Source organism: Muscardinus avellanarius (assembly GCF_963383645.1).
Source record: "Muscardinus avellanarius genome assembly, chromosome: 10".
Taxonomy (NCBI): Eukaryota; Metazoa; Chordata; class Mammalia; order Rodentia; family Gliridae; genus Muscardinus; species Muscardinus avellanarius.
The window spans coordinates 47,271,880-47,295,577 of NC_137796.1; the positions used below are offsets into that span (position 1 = coordinate 47,271,880).

The window sequence follows — 23,698 nt, forward strand, 5'->3', positions numbered from 1 at the left end:
TGTCTCGGTCTCCCAAGTGCTGGCGTGTACCACCACGCCCAGCTAGAATTTACTGTTTGCAAAACGCACTTGCCACCAGTAAAGTCGAGTGGGCAAGAACAAAATGGTGGAAACCTGCTGGGTCTTTTATGTCCAGCCTGAGGCTCCCGTGCTGCACTTCTTTTGGTGCGAGCATAGCCTTGCAATCTTTTTTTTTTTTTTTTTTTTAACTGTCCTGGGGATAGAACCTAGGGGTGTTCTACTTGCAAGCTACACCAACAGCCGTAATTTTTTTAAATTCTTTATTTGAAACAGGGTCTCACTTGTAATTCTTTATTGAAACAGTAAAAAGGGCCTCACTAGGTAGCTGAGGCTGTTCTCGAACCACGATCCTCCTGTCTCAGCCTCCCAAATGCTGAGATTACAAGCTGGCTTCACCACACCTGCCTAAAATCTTTGTCATTGACTGAAGGGGATGCCAGAAGAGGGGTTGGCACTTGTAATTTCCAGGAGTGCTGACTTTACAAAAAAATAAGTGCCCACAATATTACAGAATGATGGTTTTAAAAAATGGAGCTTAAGACGTTATTTCTTTTTAAAAACTTATTTATCTATTTTATAATTTGCTCTTTTGGGTGCATTATAGTCTCATATCAGAATGTAAATCATGTTGTCAGTGACATACATGTACACAGCACTTGGTGGGCTAGTTATTTCTTTGATAGAAAAGATCTGATTAGCCGGGCGTGGTGGCGCACACTTGCAATCTCAGTACTTGGTAGGCTGAGACAGGAGGATCGCACAGGTTCAAAGCCAGCCTCAGCTACTTAGTGAGGCTCTCAGCAACTTAGTGAGACCCTGTTTCCAAATAAAATAGAAAATAGGTCTGGGAATATAGCCCAAAGGCAGAAAGCATCTGGGTTCCATCCCCAGCACCATAAAAAAAGAAAAGGTCTAATTATGTTTCCACAGTATGTATATATGTATGTGCTATGTATGTATATATGTATATATGTGTCTTTGGAAGCAAGGTCTTATTCAGTTGCTGAGGCTGGTCTCAAATCTGTGATCCTCCTGTCTCAGCCTTCCAGGTAGTGGCATTATAGGCGTCTATCACCATGCTTGGCTAAACACTTTTTTGAAAGGCAAGTAACGCACACACTTAAATAATGGCAGTTGTTATTTTAGAAGGTAAAATAAGAGGATTTGTCCATTTAACTAAGTCGGAATGGTAGTCATCTTGTATTTAGTATGTCTGCGGATGCATCTTTGTTATCTTTTTAATGCTATCTAATATTTTCCTTGTTTGAATATGAAACATGGGAATCGTAGACAGGACTAGTGATTTAGCTCAGGGGCAGAACATAGGCTTAGCATGTTGTAAAGCTCTGCTTCCATCCCCAGTACCACACTAAAAACAAAAACAGCTGGGCGTGGTGGCACATGCTTGTAATCTCAGTACTTGGGAGGCTGAGACAGGAGGATCGCGGTTCAGCCCAGCTTCAGCTACTTAGTGAGGCCCTCCGCAACTTTGTAAGACCCTGTTTCAAAATAAAGAATTTTAAAAAGGAGAGCCGGGGGTATAGCTCAGAGGTAAAAATGCCCTTGGTTTCCATCCCCAGTACTGAAAAAAAAAGAAAATTAAGTAAATGAACAAACCAACCAACCATAGTTTAGAGGTCACCGTGTGGACATAGTTGAAAGGGCACAAAGAGGCAGCTGCAGTGAGTCCCAGGGAGGGACTTAGTCAGGTGTTGATGTCCTAGAGGATGGCACACTACACAGCCAGCAGTAGTGACATGTGGGCAGGATTCTAAACATGTCTGCATTGATGGAAAAGACATGAGCGGATTGTGTGTTGAAAGAAGACAGATGCTATGCCCAGCCATACGCACTGAAAAAGGTCTGATAGGAGTTACCCCAGTGAGTTATCGCCAAGGCATAGAATTCCAAGTGATTTTTCTTTAGAAAGTCTTCTCACTGATCTGCAGTTTATGTTTTTCTACATTGAACACTTCGTGCTTCTGTACATGTAAGCATGTTTGAATAAGGCAGGTTGCAATCTCTGCTAGTATAGGATTTGGAGTAATAACTGAATGAATCAGAAACCAGCAAGCCTGGAAGTACCTTCTTCTCCAGGGTTGAATGAGGTGTGGAAAGTGTCTAGACATGCCATAGGCCCATTCCTAATTGTTAGAAAGATATTAAGCTCCTCCTTGGGAAAATAGACATCCCCTTTGAGTCCTTGTTTATATAGCACTGAAGTATAAGCAGGCAGCTGTAGCTGGGCGTGGTGGTACACGCTCGTCATCCCAGGACTTGGAGGCTAAGACCTGAATATTGCAGATTCGCGTGGCTACCCCGGCTACTTAGTGAGGCCCTCTGCTACCTAGTGACACCTTGGTCCAAAATAAAAAAAATAAAAAATAGGACAGGGGGTGTAGCTCAGAGGTAGAATGTCCCTAAGTTCTATCTTTAGTAGTGCAAAAATAATAAATAAATAAATAAATAAATAAATAAATAAATAAATAAAAACAGGCAGCTCTTGGGAAATGTTGACTTTTATTTATTTACATTGTGTGTGTGTGTGTGTGCATGTGCGTGTGTGTGTTTTACTGAGGACTGAACTCAGATGCATTGTACCCGTGCATTAGATACCCAGCCTTTTTATTTTTGTTTTAAAACATGGTCTTGCTGGGTTGCTGAGAGTCTTGATAGCCTCAAAACTGTGATTTTCCTGTCTCAGCCTCCAAATTCTAGGATAAGAAGAGTGTTCTACCATGCCCAGCTGATGTTTAATTTTTTTTTTTTTTTTGCAGTACTGGGCATGGAACCCAGGAACATTATTCTACCTCCAAGATACACCCCAGACATTATACATTTTATATATATATATATATATATATATATATATATATATATATACACACACACACACACACACACACACACACACATACATACATACATATATATAATTTATGAGGGTCTGGGTATGGAACCCAAGGGCATTCAACCTCTGAAAAGCTACAACCCCTGACCCGTTTTTTATTCTTTATTTTGAAACAGGGTCTCACTGAGTTGCAAAGGGCCTCACTAAGTAGCTGAGGCTGTCTGCAAACTGCGATCCTCTAGTCTCTCCTCTAGTCTCAGCCTCCCAAATCCTGGGATTACCAACATGCACCACCACGCCCGGCTTTTAGTCTTTATTTTGAAAAAGGGTTTCACTAGTTTGCAAAGGGCCTCACTAAGTTGCAGAGGATGTCCACGAATTGTGAATCTCCTGTCTCAGCCCCCAAATGCTGGGATTATAAGTGTGCACCACAACTCCCAGCTGATCTTTCTTTTTAATAAAAAATACCACTAACTAGTCTTAAGAAACCACTCTGTACTAAATATTACAGAACACTTTTTAGAATTAGAATTGCTGGAGCCAGTGTGGTGGCACATGCCTGTCACCCCAGTATTTAGGAGGCTAAGTCAGGAGCATCTCAAGGGTAGTCTCAGCAACTCAGTGAGACCCTCTTTCAAAATACAAAACAAAAAGGGGTTAGGGATGTAACTTGGAGGTAAAATTCCCCTGGGTTTCATCTCCAGTACTTAACCACTGAAATAAAACAGTTATGTTGTAGGAGTGTGGTAAGTCTGGTCATATGTTATTGGTGATTTTTAAATTCTGAGAGAGAGAGAGAGAGAGAGAGAGAGAGAGAGAGAGAGAGAGAGAGAGAGAGAGGTGTGTTTGTGTGTTTGTGTGTGTGTGTGTGTGTGTGTGCGTGCGTGCGCGTGTGTGTGTGCGTGCGTGCGCGTATAGTGCTTGGGATGGAACTCAAGGGCTACACCCTTAGCCCTCTTTTTATTTTTTATTTTTAAACAGTCTTGCTAAGTTGCTGACAGCATCACAATACTTGCTGAGGCTGTCTTCAAACCCGCGATCCTCCTGTCTCAGCCTCACAAGTACTGCATTATAGGTGTGCACCACTGTGCCTGGCTTCCTGAGTCTTCTAAAAATCCATTGGTTTGACTTTGATGCAGCATTTCAGGAGCCATGAGAAGACTCAGATGTTCTGGCCCCAAAGCCCATTCTCCTAAAAAGTTGCCATCACACCCAAAGTGCCAAACTTGCGTTGGTGGTACAGTGGTTAGCATAGCTGCCTTCCAAAGTGCCAAACTCACAGGTGTTTTCTGGATTGGCACTTCGTGTTTGCTTTCTCTTCTGCTTTGCCACTGGGCTTACCCACTGGGATGGTAAGAGAGTAAAGCAAAAGCTTGTGGTAAGCACACCTATTCATACAGCAAACGTTCCTGAGGACCTTCCCACCACATCTCAGTGCCACCATAAATACATGCAAAGCCACCTTGTTTGTATGGCAGGACAGGAAGGCATCCAGGCCTTGTACTTCCCCCATGGGTCACGGAGCATCACAGGCTTCCATGATGAACTGAAGGTCCTCCTTTATCCCTCCTCTTTGTGGGCCAAGCATAAAAAAACAAAAGGAGGCCACAAGGCCAGGCATGGTAGCCCACACCTATAACTCTAGTACTTGAGAGGCTGAAACAGGAGGATTCCAATTTGGAGTCCAGCCTCTGCAAATTATGCAAGACCCAGTTTCAAAGTGAGAAAAGGCCAGGAGTGCAGGTCAGTGGTACAGAGCCCCTGTGTTCTACCCTCAGTACCACATGAAAAAAAAATATTTTCAGTTTTCTGTAAAACTGAGAGCCTATTTATTTTTGTTCTTTCTTTTCTCGCCAGGGTCAATGTAAAGAAAGTGAGAACCCGAGAGTTCGTCACAGAATCATAAGAGATGATACTCGCTTGGAAAGGTTAGAGGAAGAGTTGAAGGTAAGTCCTTTAGCCTCAGAGATCTCGTTTTCACAAGGGAAAGGGGAATTACAAATGTAGACTCCTACGCCGGACTGTAATCCGGCACACGCTTGTAATCTCAGTAGTTGGGAGGCTGAGACAGGAGGATTGCCCGTTCGTGGCCAGCCTCAGCTGCTTAGTGAGGCCCTCCGCAACTTACTGAGACCCTGTTTCAAAGTAAGAAATAAATCGGGCTTGGTAGCACTCACCTACAATCCCAGTATTTGGGAAGCTGAGACACAATAAATAAATACTAATGATACTAAATAAATAAACAATAACATGAAATAAATAAGTAAATAAATAATACTAAATAAATACTGATAATGAATACTAAATACTACAATTAATAAATAGTAGGGTGAATATCTATGTAGTAAATAACACAGCAGAAAATTTATACTATGTAGGAAATAAACAGAAGATTTATAAAGTATAAACTAAAGGAAATACAAAGAAAAGATGAATACTTAGTAATAATAAGAGTTTTTAATCTGTTTCTCTTGGTCTGGGACTGATGAAGAAGTTGAACAAGCTATGCCTCTTGGGAAGAGGGCTTTTAAAGGTTACTGAGGTTCCCATCTGCTCTTTTATGATTGGTCAGAATTGGATTTGGGGAAACCAGTGGCTTTTGTACAGTCTTTATCCTTAATTGGAATTGTTCTCTGGTGGGCTGGTGGGCACTGGTTTCCTGGGGCCCACCCATCTGTCATCTTCCTTTCACTTGCCCCCCACCTCACAACAGGTGATGCAGATGTCCTGCTGTATCCTTCCTCTTCGCAGGTCTTCTGCCCTGCCTCACTTGGGAGGCTGAGACTGGAGGATCACAGGTTCAAAGCCAGCCTCAGCAATTTTGCGAGGCCCTCCATAACTTAGTGAGACCTTGTTTCAAAATAAAAAATAAAATAGGACTTAGGGTGAGCTCAGAAGTAGAGTGACTCTTAGTTCAATTATCATACCGCAATAAAAAGAAAGAAAAGAAAAAGAGTGCCCTAGTAGTTTAATTTCACAAACATCCAGTTTTTTTCAATGATGCTACTATTTTAAGTTTACTATTATTTGCAGCATTAAAAAACAAAAAACTGGCATAGCCTGGTGTTAAGCCCAGTTCTTGGGAGATTGAGACAGGAGGAACACAGGTTGGAGGCCTGTGAGACCCTGCCTCAAAATGAAAAAGGGCTAGTGTTGGGTTATATGGGGACAAAGAAAACACAGTTTGATGGCAAGGAACAGGGTTTGTTCAGAACTAAAACCTGGGAGGAGGCAAGTGACCAGGAGAAGAGTCCATGAGCGACAGGGGCCCCCTGCTTACAGTCTTGGGCCTTTTGTAGGGTGTCAGGAGTCAGGGAGAGCAAAGCAGTCATGTATTTCTCCAGTTGGTGGGCTTGATGCCAGCCAGAGGAGGTGAGTTCATGAGACTAGGGGCAGGCGATGGTCAAGGTGTTTATGTTTGTGCCTTTCCTGGGTCCATTTGTTCTCGGTCCTCTGTGGTCAGACCTCACGCCTGAATCTTACCATCAAATCTCACAGTGTCCATAGCTAGGAGTAGCTACGAGTGGCTCGGTGGTCCACTCCACAGTATCACAAACAGACATATTACAAATGATATTTGGTCTTATTATACCTGAAACTTTTTTATCACTTATATATATGACTCTTAGGCTCCAGATTCACCTCCCAGATCTGCCTTATCTAGGGCTTCCTCAACTTAGTGGGCTGGCAGTGCACAGGGCAGTAGGGAATGCGCCCAGAGGGAGCAGCCCCTTTGCTCACTGAGTCACTCTTCGCAGAGCTCTAAGAGGCAGGCAGCACGGAAGCTGGACCGCATCTCTCACCGTATGGCAGAGCAGGAGATGGACTTTGCCGACCAGAAAGCCCAGTACCAGCTCGAGATAAGACACCTCAGGCGGATAATACAAGAGAAGCAGGAGGTCTTGGATAAGGTGCAGCGACAGAAACGGTACGGTCACCCAATCACAGCCACCAAACAGGAGGCCCTTTGTGTCAGTGCTTCATAGAATTTTCTGGTAAAAACCCCCTCGGCCTGAATAATATTCCATTGTATATATGTACATTGTGCATATTCCATTGTGCCACGTGTGTGTGTGTGTGTGTGTGTGTGTGTGTGTGTGTGAGAGAGAGAGAGAGAGAGAGAGAGAGAGAGAGAGAGAGAGAGATACAGAAGGCTGAACCAAGGAGCATTCTACTTCTGAGCTCTACCCCCAACCCTATTTAATTTTATTCTTCTTTATTTGGAAACAGGGTCTCACTAGGTTGATTAGAATCTCACTACTTCCTGAGTTTGGTCTTAGCCTGGGATCCTCCTGTCTCAGCCTCCCACGTACTGGAAGTACAGGTGTGCGCCACCATGCCTGGTTTGGGGATGTTTTTAACCAAGCTGTGCCTGGTGCTTGGCCAGTAGCATGGACCTCGAGGAAGCCATGGCTCACAGGAAAAGCGACTCTGGACAAGTTGGCACGTCACCACCTCCCTCAGCCTCCTGCCTTGCTATGAAAACAATAGTGCTTGTCCCGCACTTGCTAATCGAGTCTCTAGCATTTTCCAGAACCATCTGGTAGTGTCTGAGAAGAGGTGGCCTCTCGAGTCCTGTGCTGCTGGGCAAGGCTTTTCCTGCTCCCAGGCAGCGGCCAGCTGTTTCCTTCCCATGCGCTGCCTTGGAGCTCCTGCCCTGTGAGGTGGTGGCGCAGGCTGATGAGGGCATGAATGCCTTTGTCTGCCCTGTTGCCCATACCACACATGGTCACTCACCCAGAGCCCCTGTCTTGCCACATTTCTGTATCTTGCAAGCCTCGGCTCCCTCTGGCCACTGTCCCTCCTGCACAGGGTCCAGGCCAGCATCTGTGTCCTCAGGTATGTGTCCCACTCCTCTGGCTCCTCCCCTCACCCCCTGACTCCTCGTCATGTCTGAGCCCATCGGGTTCTCTAGGTGGATGCCTGTGAAAGGACCCCAGGTTGCAATGTGAGTATTGTATGTGGTAATGGGAACTGGACCCAGGGGCATTCAACCTCTGTGATACATCTCCAGCTCCATTTTATTTTTTAGTTTGAAAAGGGGTCTTGCTCAGTTTCTGAGGCTGGCTTTGAACCTATGATACTTCTGATTCAGCCTCCCAAGAACTGGAACTACAGGCATGTGCTACCACCCTCCCTAATTGTTGCTATTTTGAATGTTTATTTTATTTTCTTTCTCTCAGAATAATGGAAAATCAGCTTGAAGATTTTTGCAAGCCTACATCCACGGAGAACCAACGAATGCCAGAACTTGTCAAGGAAACTCCAGAGAAGCCAAGCACATGGGATGCCTCAAGAGCTTTCCAGGACCCCTGCCCTAACACCAGCTCCCAGAGAAACCTTTATTCTTGGACTTCCTCATATGGACATGATAATTAAGTGTTGAATTGTATGAAATCCTTTTATAAATTTAGATAATATTTAAATATTGTTTAATGTTATTGATGTAAAGGGTAATGTAAATAAAATCGTTCATGTTAAAAATGAGAAAAATAGTTAGCTTTACATGTTTGTTGATACAGATGCAACTTTTCTTGATAAGTGGAGATGTTGTCTTTCGACTTTATTAAAGGTGCTGAATGGCATTAAATTCATTATTGTCCTTTTCTGTTTTACTTGTGAAAATATAATGCACTAAGGGGGAATGGAACAACTGTATTCACCGGTTATACTGGGCAGAAGGTTTTTGTGTAAGTATGTGTTGCCGTTTGAATGGTGGGGGTTCTTTTTCTTATTCAACTAAAATTTGTTGAATAGAAAAATTAATACTAATAGGCATCTCAGTGCAGCTTTAACAAATCTTTATTATGAAATCAGTAGGAGATAGAGCAGTAGGAAATGGAGAAGGAAAAAGCAACATGCTGACCCGCATGCTGGAGAGCCCGAAAATGGAACTCTGGCCCCTTTTGGGGAAGCCCAGCCTTTAAATAGATCTTGTATTGGTATCTTTCTTGTCAGCATTACCAAGGCAATGGGCTAGTTACTTATTCCTTAGCCAGGTGGTGCCTCCTTTTCTCTGGACAGTGCACTTACTAAGTGCAAGGGTCAAGAATCTACCTGGCCCTTGTCTCTATTGTATTGGGCAGTATTAGTTGCTCATCAACTAGGGTGCTCTGAAGCCGCACACAGTTTACCTTTCCTTTGCCCAGGCCGGATCACAGAGGAGAGGAGGTAAACAGAGGCACAGGTTGGCTCTATTGTAGTTTTAGAACTAAAGGCTTCAGTTGACTGTAAAGTTTTACTATAGGTTAATCATTAGAATGAAGGGCAAAGACAGAGAGGAACTCTGCATTGTAATAGCTGCAGCCCCCTCCCTGCCTGAGTGCCTGCACAGCACTCAGGCCCTGACTATATTTTACATTTTGGATTATCAAAACAATTTTCAAATACCGACACATTAATACATTTTGATACCTCTTCCCAATACTGGTATAGTATGTATTGTATAATTGATGCATGTTTATTTTTAGCATTGTATTATTGACTCTGATGTTAATAAATGAACAAATGCCTATCTGAAGGAAGAGCTAAAAAATAAAAAGGCTACTGAGTTCTTCAGTTTTTCATATTAGGCAGGAGCCTGGCTATTTGCTTGATAATGCCTCTGGGCTAGAATCTAGAAGAGTACATTAGTCTTTTCCACAGGCTCCCTCTGAAGTGAACACAGTAGGTCCTGCAAGAAAAAGCATATAACTCTGGAGAAAAGAGAAACAATGCACATGACTGCCATTGTGCTTCTGCCTCCTGTTTACACTAGGCAAAACAAATCTCACAATCACGCCACCCTTCTGAAGAGTAAGTAAGAAAGTGCATAAAAGAACTTGCATATTCTGAACTCAGGGCTTCGACCTGGAGCATTACTACTGAGCCTCACCAGTGAGTAAAGAGGCCTGCTATCTTAGTGGTGAGGTGGAATAGAAGAAATGACATTTTAGGGAGAAAGGAGACACATCGGGAAGGAAAGGAATATATTGTTTTAAAATCTGAAATCTTCAGATTCAGAGTAATAACAGAGCTTGGTTATGCTTAAAAAAGCCAGGCCCACACTTTCAGAACATAATGGGCTGGCTCAGGAAGTTCCTGAGACGGTTAAACCTGAGAGAGCTTCACCTTTTGTCAGAGTTCTAGAAGATCCCCAGCAAAGTCATGAACCTTTTGTTAAAGAGCCCTGCACCTCAGCAGCCCCACCTTCCTGCCTCCTCCACTCTTGAGGAGTCCTGTCCCAAAAAAGAATTCCTACCTTTTGTGAACCGGAAAGCTTCAAAACGAAGAGGCAGCCTTCTAAAAAATAGGACTGGGGGTGTAGCTCGTAGGTAGAATGCCCCTGGGTTCCATCCCCTGTACTGAAAAAGAAAAAAAATGGTTAGTTCTCTTGCCTTCTTGCTGGTGAAGTCAGCATGCCTGAACTCTTTTGAAGTTCATACATGAAGGTCATGTATGTATTTCCATACATCAGACAAGCATCTGGAGGATATGGTATTTGCTCACACCTACGGCCCTTCCAGGGGAGGTCAGAGAAGTCCTTGTGATGGCTGGCTGCCCAGGGGATGGCAAGGCCTCCCCAGCAATCACAGTCTTGGAGATTCTTGCACAGCAGGAGTTAGGCATGGTCCAGCAACACTCTCCCTCTCTGCCAGCCTTGGCCTGATCCCAGTGATGTCTTCCTGGAGCCCTGTGCCTTCCAGGCACACAGCACAGCTGAGAAAACCCCAGGCATGCCAGGCAGCTGTGGGTTGAATGGCAGGCCTGGTCCCCATCAGGACTCTGCAGCCCTGAGCAGGAGGAAGGGCTGAGGGTGAAAAAATATGGGCCTGAGGAGGACTGTCTTTCCTGAGGGAGCACCATGCCCTGAGGCTGGGCTAAGGCTGCTCCCCAGAGACCCTACTTCAACCTAGGCACAGGCTCTGCCCAGACTAGCAGGCTCATGCATCACTGACATTGTGCTCTGGAAGTCAGGCCTGGGTAGCTTCTAAGGGCTGATGTTCTGACGAGGAGCTTGAATCAGGTTTCTCTCTCTCTTTCTCTCTCTTTAGTACTGGGGAATAGAACCCAGGGGCACTATATCTTCAACCTACACCCCCAGCCTTTTATATTTATTTATTTTTTGTTTTGTGTTTGTTTGCTTTTTGTACTAGGCACTGAACCCAGGGGCTTTCTACCTCTGAGCTACACTCCCAGTCCTATTTTATTTTATTTTAAACAGTCTAAGTTGCAGAGGGTCTCAATAAGTAGCTGAGGCTGGCCTTGATCCGGCAATCCCCTGTCTCAGCCTCCCAAGTACTGGTATTACAAGTCTGTGCCATCATGCCCAGCATTCATTCATATTGTGGGACTGGGGATTGAACCCAGGGACATTCTTCCTCCAAGCTACACCCCAGCCCTATTTTTTAAATTTTTATTTTGAAACAAGGTCTCACTAGATTGATGCAAGTCTCACTACTTGCTGAGGCCGTCTTGACCTGCGGTTCTCCTCTCTCAGCCTCCCAAGTGCTAGGATTATAGGTGTGTGCCATGGTGCCCAGCTGGCTTTTTTTCTCTTTAGAAAGTAGTTTTTAAGCCGGGAACGGTAGCAAAGCTTTGTAGTCCCAGTACTTGGCAGGCTGAGATAGGAGGATTAAAGGTTTGAGAACAGCCTCAGAAAGTAGTGAGACTCTCATCAACCTAGTGAGACACTGTCTCAAAATAAAAAAAAAAAAAAGGTCTGGGAATGTAGCTCAAAGGTAGAAAGCCTTAGTTCAATCTTTTTTTTTGGGGGGGGGCCTGGGGATAGGACCCAGGGGCATTCAAACTCCGAGCTACATCCCCAGCCCCATTTTTTATTCTTTATTTTGAAACAGGGTCCCACTAAGTTGTGGAGGGCCTAAGTAGCTGAGGCTGGCCATGAACCTGTGATCCTCCAGTCTCACGTGCTTGTAATCCCAGTACCTGGGAGGCTGAGACAGGAGGATCGCATAGGTTCAAAGCCAGCCTCAGCTACTGAGTGAGGCACTCAGCAACTTAGAGACCATGTTTCTAAATAAAATATAAAATAGGTCTGGGAATGTAGCTTAGAGGTAGAAAACCCTTGGGTTCCATCACCAGTACCACACACACAAATGGAACTGAATGTATAGTTCAGAGGTAGAATGCCCCTGGATTCCATCCCCCGTGCAACTAAATAAATGAATTAAATAAATAGAATAATAAAATAGGGCTGGTAGTGTAGACTCCCTTGAGTTAAATCACCAGACCACAAATTAAAAAAAAAAGTATTATCTAATTCCAGTACTTGAGGCTCAGTCAGAGGATGGCAAGTTCACCGCCAGTGCATGGTAACTTAGATCCTGTTTCAAATTAAAAATTAAAAGGGCTGCAAGTGCATTTCAGGGGTAGAATGCCCCTGGCTTGACTCTCCAGTATCACAAAAATTTATATAAAATAAAAATTATTTCTGCCCTCTATTGATATATAATACAGCAAACTGTCAGCTCACTCGTTCTCAGATAGATGAGTTGTGCTAAGTGTGCTACCTCCAGAGCCCTCTCTTGCTCCTTCCCAAGCAGGCTCCCCACCCTGAATCTTCATCACTGTGGACTGGTTTCGCTGTCCTGGAGGTCCGTGGGGAGCTCCTAGGAGCTGCTCCTAGAAAGACTCACCCTACTCAGTGGCATCACAGAAAGTTCTCTGTTCCTGAGTGCCTCTCTCCTGGAGGGGAGCCTGTGGCCAGGACTCCAAGTCCTGGCTTTAGCCACTTGGTGGGAGAACTCCTTCCCACTCTGCCCAGCCAGGAGGTGTCTCCCAAGGGTCTTGGCTGGTGGCACCTGTTTGCTAAATCAGCCTGTGCATAGAGAGCAGTAAGAGAGGGCTGCACCCTGAGCCAGGCCAGCCCCTTCCGGCTCCTAGTCCTGGTAGGAGTAGCTTTTCATTCCTCAGTTCTCTCCTCTGTGAAATGGGGTGGTGTGGTAGCCCCAACTTATGGGGCTGTTGTGAGGATTAATCAATTTTTTGTTGTTGTTGTTGCTGTACTGGGGATGGAAGTCAGGGGCATTCTGCTTCTGAGCTCCACTTCCAGCCCTAGTTTTTATTCTTTATTTTGAAACAGGGTCTCACAGAGTTGCAAAGGATCGCACTAAGTAGCTAAGGCTGGCCTTGAACCACATTCCTCCTGTCTCAGCCTCTTGAATGCTGGAATTACAAGCATGGGGCACCACGCCAGATTCCAGTTAATCAATTTAAAACAAGCAAAGCAGTCAAGTGGGCACATGCCTGTAATCCCAGTACTTGGGAGGCTAAGACAGAAGGATCACAGATTTGAAGCCAGCCTCAGCAACCTAGTGAGATTGTGTTTCAAAAAATTTTCAAAAGAGCTGGGGATATAGCTCAGAGATTGAGTGCCCTGTGTTCAACCCCCAGTATCAAACATAAAGATAAAGCAAGCTAAGCCCCAGGTCCAGTGTCCTGCTGTGACCATGGCAGCAGCTCAGGGTGGACGTGCTTGGGACGGGTTCTGTTTGGCTGCACTGGCCCTAGGTGGGAAAGGGCCACGTCTGGTCCCTCTGAGCTAGGGGGCTACAGTGACCCCTCTTCCTTCCTGCATGTCCCAGGTGGGCCTGCTGAATGGCATCTGCATCATCGTGGGCACCATCATTGGCTCTGGGATCTTCATTTCCCCCAAGTCTGTGCTCAGCAACACGGAATCCGTGGGGCCCTGTCTCATCTTATGGGCAGCCTGTGGGGTCCTGGCAACACTGGGTAACTAAGATGCTGCTCCCACTGCTGCTGGGTTCCCTAGGAGTGCACCTGTGGAGGATAAGGGTCAACTGGGCGGCCGCCCAGTTGCAGAGGCATGCCAGGTGAGCCTGGGAGGGTGGCAGTGCCAGGGCCAGGCAGGCCTCACCATGGGCTGGATCCTTCCTCTGTGTTCCAGGTGCTCTGTGTTTTGCAGAGCTTGGCACGATGATCACCAAATCGGGGGGCGAGTACCCCTACCTGATGGAGGCCTTTGGCCCCATCCCCGCCTACCTCTTCTCCTGGACCAGCCTCATGGTCATGAAGCCCACCTCCTTTGCCATCATCTGCCTCAGCTTCTCTGAGTATGCGTGTGCACCCTTCTACACAGGCTGTGAGCCTCCCCCAGTGGTCATTAAATGCCTGGCTGCTGCTGCCATCTGTGAGTACCCGGCCCTGAGTTCCCAGGCAGGGGTCAGGGAAGGCCTGGCAAGGGAGTTGAGGGGCCTCGGCAGCGCCACGCCCAACAAGAGGCCTAATGGGCCTGAGGGCTCTGAGGAGGCACAGGGGCTGGGTTGGTCATCCCTGATGCTGAGAAACCACAGGCTGCCCTGCAGGGGAGGATCCTTGGCTTGGAGCAGCCTGGCTTGATTGCCATGGCCATCCAGGTTCCCTGGTGCAGATCTTCCCTCTCTGCACTCAAGACACAGGTATGGTAGGGAAGATAGGTGTTAGAAGAGAGAGAGAAAAGAGAGGTTTTCACTAGGCTTGGCACTTCATGCCTACTCCGGAGGCTGAGACGGGAGGACCACAGGTTTGAGATCAGCCTTAGCAACTTAGAGATACCCTTAGTAACTTAGCAAGACCTTGTTTCAAAAAATAAAAAAATGAGCGGAGCATGGTGGTACACACTTGTAATCCCAGTAGTTGGGAGGCTGAGAGAGGAAGATTGCATATTTGAGGTCAGCCTTGGCAACTTAGTGAGACTCTGTTTCAAAAATAAAAAATAGCTGGGTTTGGTGGCGCACGCTTGTAATCCCAGCATTTGGGAGGCTGAGACAGGATGACTGTGGTTCGAGGCCAGCCTCAGCTACTTAGTGAAGTCCTTTGCAACTCAGTGAGACCTTCAAAATAAAGAATAAAAATTAGGGCTGGCAGTGTAACTCAGAAGTAGAATGCCCCTGGCATTCTCAGTACCAGAAACATAAATAAATAAATAAATAAATAAATAAATAATTTAAAAGGACTGGGGGGTATAGCTTGGAGGTAGAGCACACCTGGGTTCAAGCTCCAGTACCACTCACACACACCAAAAAAAATAAATAAATAAAATTAAAAGAGGAAGGAGGAGGAGGAGGGAGGGGAGGTGGGTACCAGGTAGGGCAGTCAGTCGATCATCCCACTCTGACCCTTCCCCAGTGTTAATCACATCCGTGAATGCGCTGAGTGTGCAGCTCGGGAGCTACGTCCAGAACATCTTCACTGCGGCCAAGCTGGTGATCGTGGCCATCATCATCATCAGCGGCCTTGTCCTCCTGGCCCAAGGTGAGCTTCAGCAGGATGCAGGAGGGGCCGCCCCAGCACATACCCCTTTCCTTCTGGAGCAGTCCTGCACACCAGCCTATGCCTGAGCGAGCCCGGTAGAAACGCACAAACAGAACCTTTAAGCTGCTTGGCTCCCAGCCAAGCTCTGCAGACACAGAGCACCAGGAGCACAGAGCGAACCGAAGGGCCCAGCCCGCCGTGAGGCCTGGCCTGGCCAAGGGAGCCTCTGTCCGCAGGGCTCACATGAGCTCCACGTGAGAGGAGAGCAAAGTCAAAACCTGGTCAGCTGGCACCACTATTCATTGTCTGACTTACTTGCAGGAAACACGAAGAATTTTGAAAATTCTTTTGAGGGAGCCAAAGTATCCGTGGGGGCCATCAGTCTGGCGTTTTACAATGGACTCTGGGCCTACGATGGATGGTAAGCTGCTCCTCAGATGGCCCAACTTGTTCCAAGTTTCTTTAGGTTAATTTGAGTTCACCTGTTGTGCAAAGCAGACTTTCCCCTTAATGGGGTTTGCTGTGACTCTAAAATCTATGATGTTTTCCTTCTATGAAATGCACAACTCCTGGGGCCTGTGCAGAAGCCTCAGCAGGCAAGTAAGCGCTTAGCTGAATTCCAGCCAGCCAGCCCTGCCCAGTGCTTGACAAAGCCATGGATATTCAACAGCGTTTCTATGTTAAACTTTGAAAATACTAACTTTAGCTGATGAGACTGCTTATGTCTTTTAAGGAAGAAGTATGACCATCTGCAATGCTAGATTTTCAAAGCACTTGTAGGTGTCATCTTTTCAGACAAACCATCTTCCATCTTTTCAAAGCACCCTAGAGACTCACTACTCCTGATTCTTGAAAATCCACGTGATTCCCAAGGATGGCAAGGTCCTCAACTATTGATGTGTAGGTGTTGTTAGCCCAAGGCCCCAGTGCCACCAGGGATTCCTAGAAGGAAATAACCGTGGCAATCCTGCAGGACAGCTTTCTCTACAGTGAAGAGTCTTTAATGAAGCCAACATTTATTACTGTTTCACATTCTTACCCAAGAAAATCAGGTGACAAGTTACATGTCACCCTTGTTACTTCTTTTTCCTCAGGAATCAACTCAATTATATCACAGAAGAACTTAGAAACCCTTTCAGGTAAGAAAGCTGGGTCCAGCGGGAGACAATGGGTCTGAAACTGCATTTCTGTTTACCCAGGCAAAAGGCAGACCTGCGTCCTTCCATTATCATACAGCTCCTTCTGCTCAGTGAATGGTTTGTTTTTGTGGTGCTGGGGATCAAATCCAGGGCCTCATGCATGCTAGGCAAGCACTCTATTACTGAGCTACACTCACAACCTAGAATCCTTTCTTTCCTTTCTTCTTTTGTTTGGAGGGGTGGGGAGGAAGATTGAACAGTACTGGGCATTAAACTCAGTTCAAAAGGACTCTACCACTGAGCTCCATCCCCAGAACTAACTCCTCCTCCTCCTCCTCCTCCTCCTCCTCCTCCTCCTCCTCCTCCTCCTCCTCCTCCTCTTCTTCTTCTTCTTCTTCCTTCTTCTTCTTCTTCTTCTTCTTCTTCTTTTATTATTTTATTTTATTTATTATTTATTTATTTATTTATTTATTTGTGGTACTGGGGTTCCTGGAAGCTCTTCTATGTCTGTGCTACACTCCCAGACCTATTTTTTTATATATATATTTTTTCATTCCTTTTTTTTTTATTGGTGCACTGTATTCATACATCATAGTAGGATACATACTTTTGTAGACATACATGCACACTTTTACCAGTCAGCCCCCACCCAATCCCCACCCCATTCTCTCCCTATCCCTCCCTCCCATGCTTGGCTTAGTAGTTGACATCTAGTATTATGGCAATTTATCTAAAATTAAAAATGATAATCTCACATAATAGTTTCATTTGTCTGATACCAAGCTTTTGATGACTTAAAGATAACATTTCAATATTTCTTTTTGCTTTCTTTCTTACCAGAGAATATTTTTTTCTATTTTTAGGTGAAACTATCATATATTTATATATTTATTTTTCAGAAAAAAATCTATCCTAATATGGAATATGGACTCTAGGTACCCAAAACGATCTTGAAAAAGAACAAAGCTAGAAGATATATATTTTCTGATTTCAAACCATATAAAGCTACAATAATTGAAACAGTGTAGTACTATTCTAAAGGTAGGTATATAAACCATTGGAGTTAAATAAAAGCCTAGAGCTAAATTCTTCCCTATATTGTCAAGTTATTTTTGACAAGGTTTCCACGAACATTTGGTGGTGGAAATATTAATCTTTTAACTAAATATTGTTAAAAATAATAATTACATGGAAAAGAATAAAATTGGACCCTTACCTAATCCCATATACAAATATTAACTCAAAGTAGATAATAGACCTAAATATAAATCTTAAGACTATAAACTTTTAGGAGAAAATCTGGGTCATTAAACCTCACAACATTGAAATTGGCAGTGATTTCTTGGTTATGATTTCAATGGCACAGGCAACAGAAGAGTATACAAACTCCCTAAAAAATAAAAAAAATTGTATATCCAAAGACAATGTAAACAGAGTTAACAGTTACTAATAGAATGGGATAAAATTTTTCCAATTGCTATATCTGAAGGTATATTAATATTCCAACTAGAAATCCTAAAAATTAACAACAATAAAGGCAAACAATACCCTTTAGAGATAGGTAAAAGACTAACATAAATAATGAATCTCCACAGATAACCAATCTTAGATGTCTGTTGGCTGGAAAATCTTGTTTCTCTAGTTCTAGAGTGTGTTACCTATTTCTTCTTTGTAGTTAATCTCTTTGAGTATTTTCTCTAGTGCTGGTTTTGAAGACATAAATTCCTTCAGATTCTGTTTGTCATGGAAGCTTCTTATTTTTCCATCTAATTTGATAGAAAGTTTTGCTGGGTAGGAAATTTTTGGCTGGAAGTTGTTTTCTTTCAGAGTTTGGAATATGTTACTCCAAGCCCTTCTGGCTCTCATGACTTGGTTTGGGAAGTCTGGAGTGATTCTAATTGGTTTGCCTCTGAATGTCACTTGGCCCTTTGTTTTTGTTGCCTTTAAGATTCTCTGCTTGGCTTCCACATTGGTCATTTTGACAATTATGTGGCGTGGGGATCCTCTTCTCCGATCCTGTCTAAAGGGAGTTCTATAAGTTTCCTGGACCTGTGTATCAACCTCTTGCTCTATGTTTGGAAAATTTTCTGTTATTACTTCCTTGAAGAGATTGTTGATCCTTTTGGTTTCACCTTCTTTTCCCTCCTCTATTCCAATTATTCTTAGGTTAGCTCTCTTAAAATGGGCCCATATTTCTTCAATATCAGATTCCTGCTGTCGGATATTTTTTTCTAGATTAGAAACTATGCGTTCATTTTTGGATTGCTCATCTTCTAAGAGCGAGATTCTGTTCTCCATGTGTTCTAATCAGTTGTTTGTGCTTTGAATTGAGGCCTTTACTTCATTAATTGCATCCTTTATCTCTTTTTGGCTCTCTCTGAGTTCTTTTCGAAGCACCTCTATTATTTCTACAGTTATTTTCCTGATTTGATCTTCTAGATATCTCTGATTTTCAGTTTTATCGGGTTCTGATGTTGTGGGGTTGTTGGCGGCATTCATTGCTCCAGTATTCTTCCTCTTTCCCATGATTTCGGATGTTTGTGCCTTCTCTGGGTTCTTCCCTTGGGTCACTATGACTTCACTTAAGGTGTTCTGGATCTCGAGTCAGTAGTATCTCAGACCCCACTACTCCTTTACTGGGTTTTATCACAGAGTCTCCGACCCAGAGAGTCGATAGAGGCTGCTTTAGACTGTGGGGGGTGCCAGGTTGCACGTTCTCCTATGGTGTGATATCTCTGCCACCGCCCCTCCCCCACTGGATCAAGTCCCAGGGAGTACAGTACTGGGATTTCTCCTCTGTGGCCCGCAATTTGACTCACTGTTCTTGAGTACGCAGATGTAGCTGTACTGGCCTCGCTGAATTCGCTGCTGCTGCCGCCGGTGGCAATATGGCGCCGCTGCTACGCCCTTGGCTGTGGGGCTGGCATTTTTCTTCTTGGTTTTGATTTCCACTCTGAATCCCTGCACCGTGTGCTGAGCTCGGCCACTGGGAGATTTAGATGCTCTCTGCGCGGAGAAATCACGCCTGGCTGTTCTGCAGTGGCTCACCTCGGCTTGCTGTAGCCGTCCCGTGAATTCGCCGGTGCCACAGGCAGTATGGCGCTGCTGCCGCGTCCTCGGGCTTGAGGCCGGTTATCTCCTCTGCGGCTCTGTTCTCAGTCCGCTTTCTCTCTGGAGCCTGGTGATTTTTTGTTTCACTGGTGATGGTGTTTTCTGGCTATGAAAGGCGCTGATTTTGTGGTAATGGAGATTTGTTGTTAGCGGGGCTCTTAAGCCCCGCTTTTCTCGGTTGCCATCTTCCCGGAAGTCCTCCTCCTCCTCCTCCTCCTCCTCCTCCTCCTCCTCCTCCTCCTCCTTCTTCTTCTTCTTCTTCTTCTTCTCCTTCTTTCTTCTTCTTTCTTCTTCTTCCTCTCTCTCTCTCCCTGTGTGTGTGTGTGTGTGTGTGTGTGTGTGTGTGTGTGTTAGTCACAGGGAATTGAACCCAAGAACATTCTACCTCTGAGTTACACCCTAGCCATTTTTTTAAACAGGATCACTAGACTGTTTAGATTCTTGCTATGTTGCTGAGGCTGGCCTTGAACCTGTGATCCTCCTATCTAAGCCTCCCAAGAACCAGGAATACAGGCATGTAATCTGTAATTAAATCTAACCCCCAGTCCTTTTGTGTGTGTAGGAGGGTACTGGAGATTGAACCCAGAGACATTCTACTTCTGAGCTACAACCCTATCTTTATTTATTTTTTGCTTTGTTTTTGAAACCGGGCCTTGCTAGGTTGATAAAAGTCTTACTCTTCCTGAGGCTGTTCTCTAACCTGTGATCTTCCTGTCTCAGCTTCCCAAGTACTAAGATTAGAGGCGTGCATCACCATGCCCAGCTACCCAGCTCTATTTTTTTAAGGACAGTCTCACTAAGTTGTTCAGGCTGGCCTTGAACTCATGATCCTCTGTTCTCAGCCTCCCCAGTTGCTGGGGTTATAGACATGTGCGACCACACCCAGCCAGAATGATTTCTTATAAATTCCTTCTAAGCCAGGTGTGGTGGCGCACGCTTGTAATCCCAGCATTTGGGAGGCTGAGACCTGGAGGATCACTGTTCATGGACAGCCTCAGCTACTTAGTGAGGCCCTCTGCAACCCAGTGAGACCCGTTTCAAAATAAAGAATAAAAAATAGGGCAGGGGGTGTAGCTAGGATGTCGAATGCCCCTGGGTTCCATCCCCAGACCCATAAATAAATAAATAAATAAATAAATAAATAAATAAATAATAAATTCTTTCTACATCCATGAAAGTTTAGCTTTGTTTGGGACAGAGGAATGATTGCTAAGGAGAAAGAAGAACCCTAACTTTCCCTGTCTCTGGCTTTTTGTTTTTGGTACTAGGGACTGAACCCAGGGACATCTACCTCTCAGCTACATTCCTAGCCCTTTAAATAAAGTATTTTTTTGTTTGTTTTGAAACAGGTTCTTGCTAAGTTGCTGAGCTTCAAACTTGTGATCCTCCTATTTTAGCCTCTCAATTACTAGCATCTCTGGCTGATTTTGCTCTTTTTATTTTCGTGGCACTAGAGATTGAGCCCAGATTTGTTTTACCTCTGAGCTACACTCCCAGCCTTCTATTATTTTAAAACCGGCTCTCACTAAGTTGCAGATGGCCTCAATAAGTTCCTGCGGCTGGCTTTGAACCTATAATCTTCCTTTATCTACCTCTCAAGTACTGGGATTACAGATGAGCACCATAAAACCCAGCTACTTTGCTTTAAATAATTCTACTCTCCTAGGGTCTCAGAGGGAACATTCTCATTTGATGTGTCCCTTGTCCTGTTGTGATGCTGCTGTACCGCATACCCCTGGGTGGGCCTCAGGAGGTGGTGGGGGGAGGCCTGGGTAGCAGTGACAACCTGACAAGTCTCCCAGGGATGCTCTGGCCTGATCCCGTGTTCCCTCATCACTGTCCCTCCCAGAAACCTGCCCCTGGCCATTGTCATCGGCATCCCTCTGGTGATGGTGTGCTACATCCTCATGAACATTTCCTACTTCACTGTGATGACCACGACGGAGCTCCTGCAGTCCCAGGCGGTGGCGGTGGTGAGTGCCGGGTACCGAGGTTGTGGGAAGATGGAATGCCATCTAGGAGGCTGGGGTTATGGACAGATTAGGAAACCCCTGAAGGGAGAGGCCTGGAATCAGGTGTCCCTGGCCCTCTATTGATGGATTGTGGGAGTTGAGCTGCATAACGAAGGCAGGGTGGAAATGTGAGAGAGGTCACCGAGCATGAAACTGCGTGGCTGAGGTGGGAGGGGGAGTCAAGGCCACGAGGGCCAGAGTGTCACAGGATGGTGAGATGACGAAGAACGAGGCAAGCAGCATCGTTAGAAATGGGATTTCTGCCTCCACCAGATGATCCTGAGAAGCCAGGTATGGTGGTACATGCTTTGTAGTCCTGAGACGACAGGACTGAGAGGTTCAAGGACAGCAACTCAGTGATGCCCTCCACAATTTAGTGAGACCCAGCTTCAAACCAAAAAATAAAACAGAGTTAGGGCTGTAGCTCAGAGGTAGAAAGCCCTGGACTCAGTCACCAGTACCACACATACACAGGGTGGGGGTCTGGAGGTGTAGCCTGGAGGCAGAATGCCCCTGGACTCAATCTCAGTACCCCTCTCTTCAAAATGTCCTGAGGTGGCCCGGAGAGGCTTCCCCTCTTTCCTCTCTAGCTGGAGGTCCCGGAGGCTGGGCCCAATGGGTCTTTTGGGGGAGCAGATAGCTTTTGGACTAATAGCTCTTGGAAGCTAGAAGACCATCAAGGATCCATTTTGCTTCTCTCACCAGACATTTGGTGACCGCGTTCTCTATCCAGCCTCGTGGGTCGTTCTACTCTTTGTGGCGTTTTCAACCATCGGTGCTGCTAATGGGACCTGTTTTACAGCTGGCAGGTAGGGGACCCCCAAGTACTCTCTTCCAGGGTGGCCAGGGGCAGCAAAGCCAGTATGACTCTTGAGGAAACCCCAAATTCTTGAGCTCTGTGAGGTTAAGGCCTTTATGGCGCAGACAGAAACCCTCTGGTCCAGACGTGGCAGACTGGCAAGGAAGGTGTGGGCACGCTTGCACACGGGAGCAGTACAAGGCTCCCTGTACTTGGCACTGCCGCCGCAGGCCAGGGGTTGCAGGCCTGGGGAAGCTGCTGCCAGTGTCGGCACCAGGTGAGGCGGTAGTGCTGGGGAATGAGGCGGGCTTTCCACTTTGCACTTCCCACACCCTCTTACTTCATCTAATGCTATTTCCTGAACATTTTCTCATGACAGTGTGTACACGACTTGGCAAACTTTTTCTTAAATGGCCAGGTATTAGTAGTTTAGACTTGCTGGCCACATAAGTCCATAACAATCCTCCATTCTGCTTTTATAGCTGTGTGTGGTGGTGCACGTCTGCAACCCTAGCACTTGGGAAGCTGAGACAGAAGTATCACAGGTGCTGCCGGGCATGGTAGCGCACGCTTGTAATCCCCGCACTTGGGAGGCTGACATAGGAGGACCGCACAGGTTCGAAGCCAGCCTCAGCTACTTAGTGAGACCCTGTTTCTAAATAAAGTATAAAATAGGTCTGGGAGTATAGATCGGAAGTAGAAAAGCCCCTGGGTTCCACCCCCAGTACCCAAGTGGTATAGACAATTAACTGCTGTGGTTTAGTCCCCTTTGTGATGAAGCATAATTTAACAAGTCCTCCACTCACAGCTGGGTGTGGGTTGTTTCCATAAATACTGATGCTGGAACATTCTGGGACCTGCCTTTGGCTAGTGTCTGGTGTTCTGAGCGACTCTGCCACACATTTATGCATTTAAAAATGAATTGCAGCTGGGTGTGGTGGTACACACTTGTAATCCCAGTACTTGGGAGGCTGAGACGGGAGGATCGCAGGTTTGAGGAAAGTCTCAGCAAGTAGTGAGACCTCAACCTAGTGAGACTCTGTTTTCCAAATAAAAATAAAGCAGGCCTAGGGGTGTAGCTTGGAGGTAGAATGGCCCTGGGTTCAATCTCCAGTGCCAAAATTAATTAATTCATTCATTCTCAGGGTGTAGCTTTGTGGTAAGCACTTGCCTAGCATGCATGAAGCCTTGGGTTCCATGACTCGCACGCGCGCGCGCGCGCACACACACACACACACACACACACACACACACACACGCACAATCTCCAAACTGCACATGGTGGCACATACCTGTAATCCCAGTACTTGGGAGTCTGAGACAGAAGGATTGTAGGTAGGAGGGCAAGCCTAAGGATTAGTGAGGTCCTCAGAAACTTAGTGAGACTTAGTATTTTAAGATAAAAATAAAATAGGCTGGGGGTAACTCAGAGGCAGAATGCCCCTAGGTTCAATCCTCAGTACACAAAAGGCAAATCTGGATTCTTTGCATTTCTGTATATCATTAAATTTTA

The 23,698-nt window shown here is 45.5% G+C and overlaps 1 protein-coding gene across 1 annotated transcript in view; it reads left to right on the top strand.

Annotated features, from left to right (window-relative positions):
• Window positions 1–13,446: 13,446 nt before the first annotated feature.
• LOC308268420 (b(0,+)-type amino acid transporter 1-like) overlaps window positions 13,447–23,698 on the top strand; it is a gene marked incomplete at both ends in the record, with an annotated part of 31,559 nt that continues 21,307 nt past the window's right edge. Inside the window, 7 exons of the mRNA XM_080703552.1 lie at window positions 13,447–13,603; window positions 13,779–14,021; window positions 14,999–15,124; window positions 15,446–15,545; window positions 16,219–16,263; window positions 21,224–21,347; window positions 22,092–22,195. Of these exons, the coding sequence (XP_080559678.1) occupies window positions 13,447–13,603; window positions 13,779–14,021; window positions 14,999–15,124; window positions 15,446–15,545; window positions 16,219–16,263; window positions 21,224–21,347; window positions 22,092–22,195 (899 nt within the window). The remainder of the gene's footprint in view (window positions 13,604–13,778; window positions 14,022–14,998; window positions 15,125–15,445; window positions 15,546–16,218; window positions 16,264–21,223; window positions 21,348–22,091; window positions 22,196–23,698) is intronic.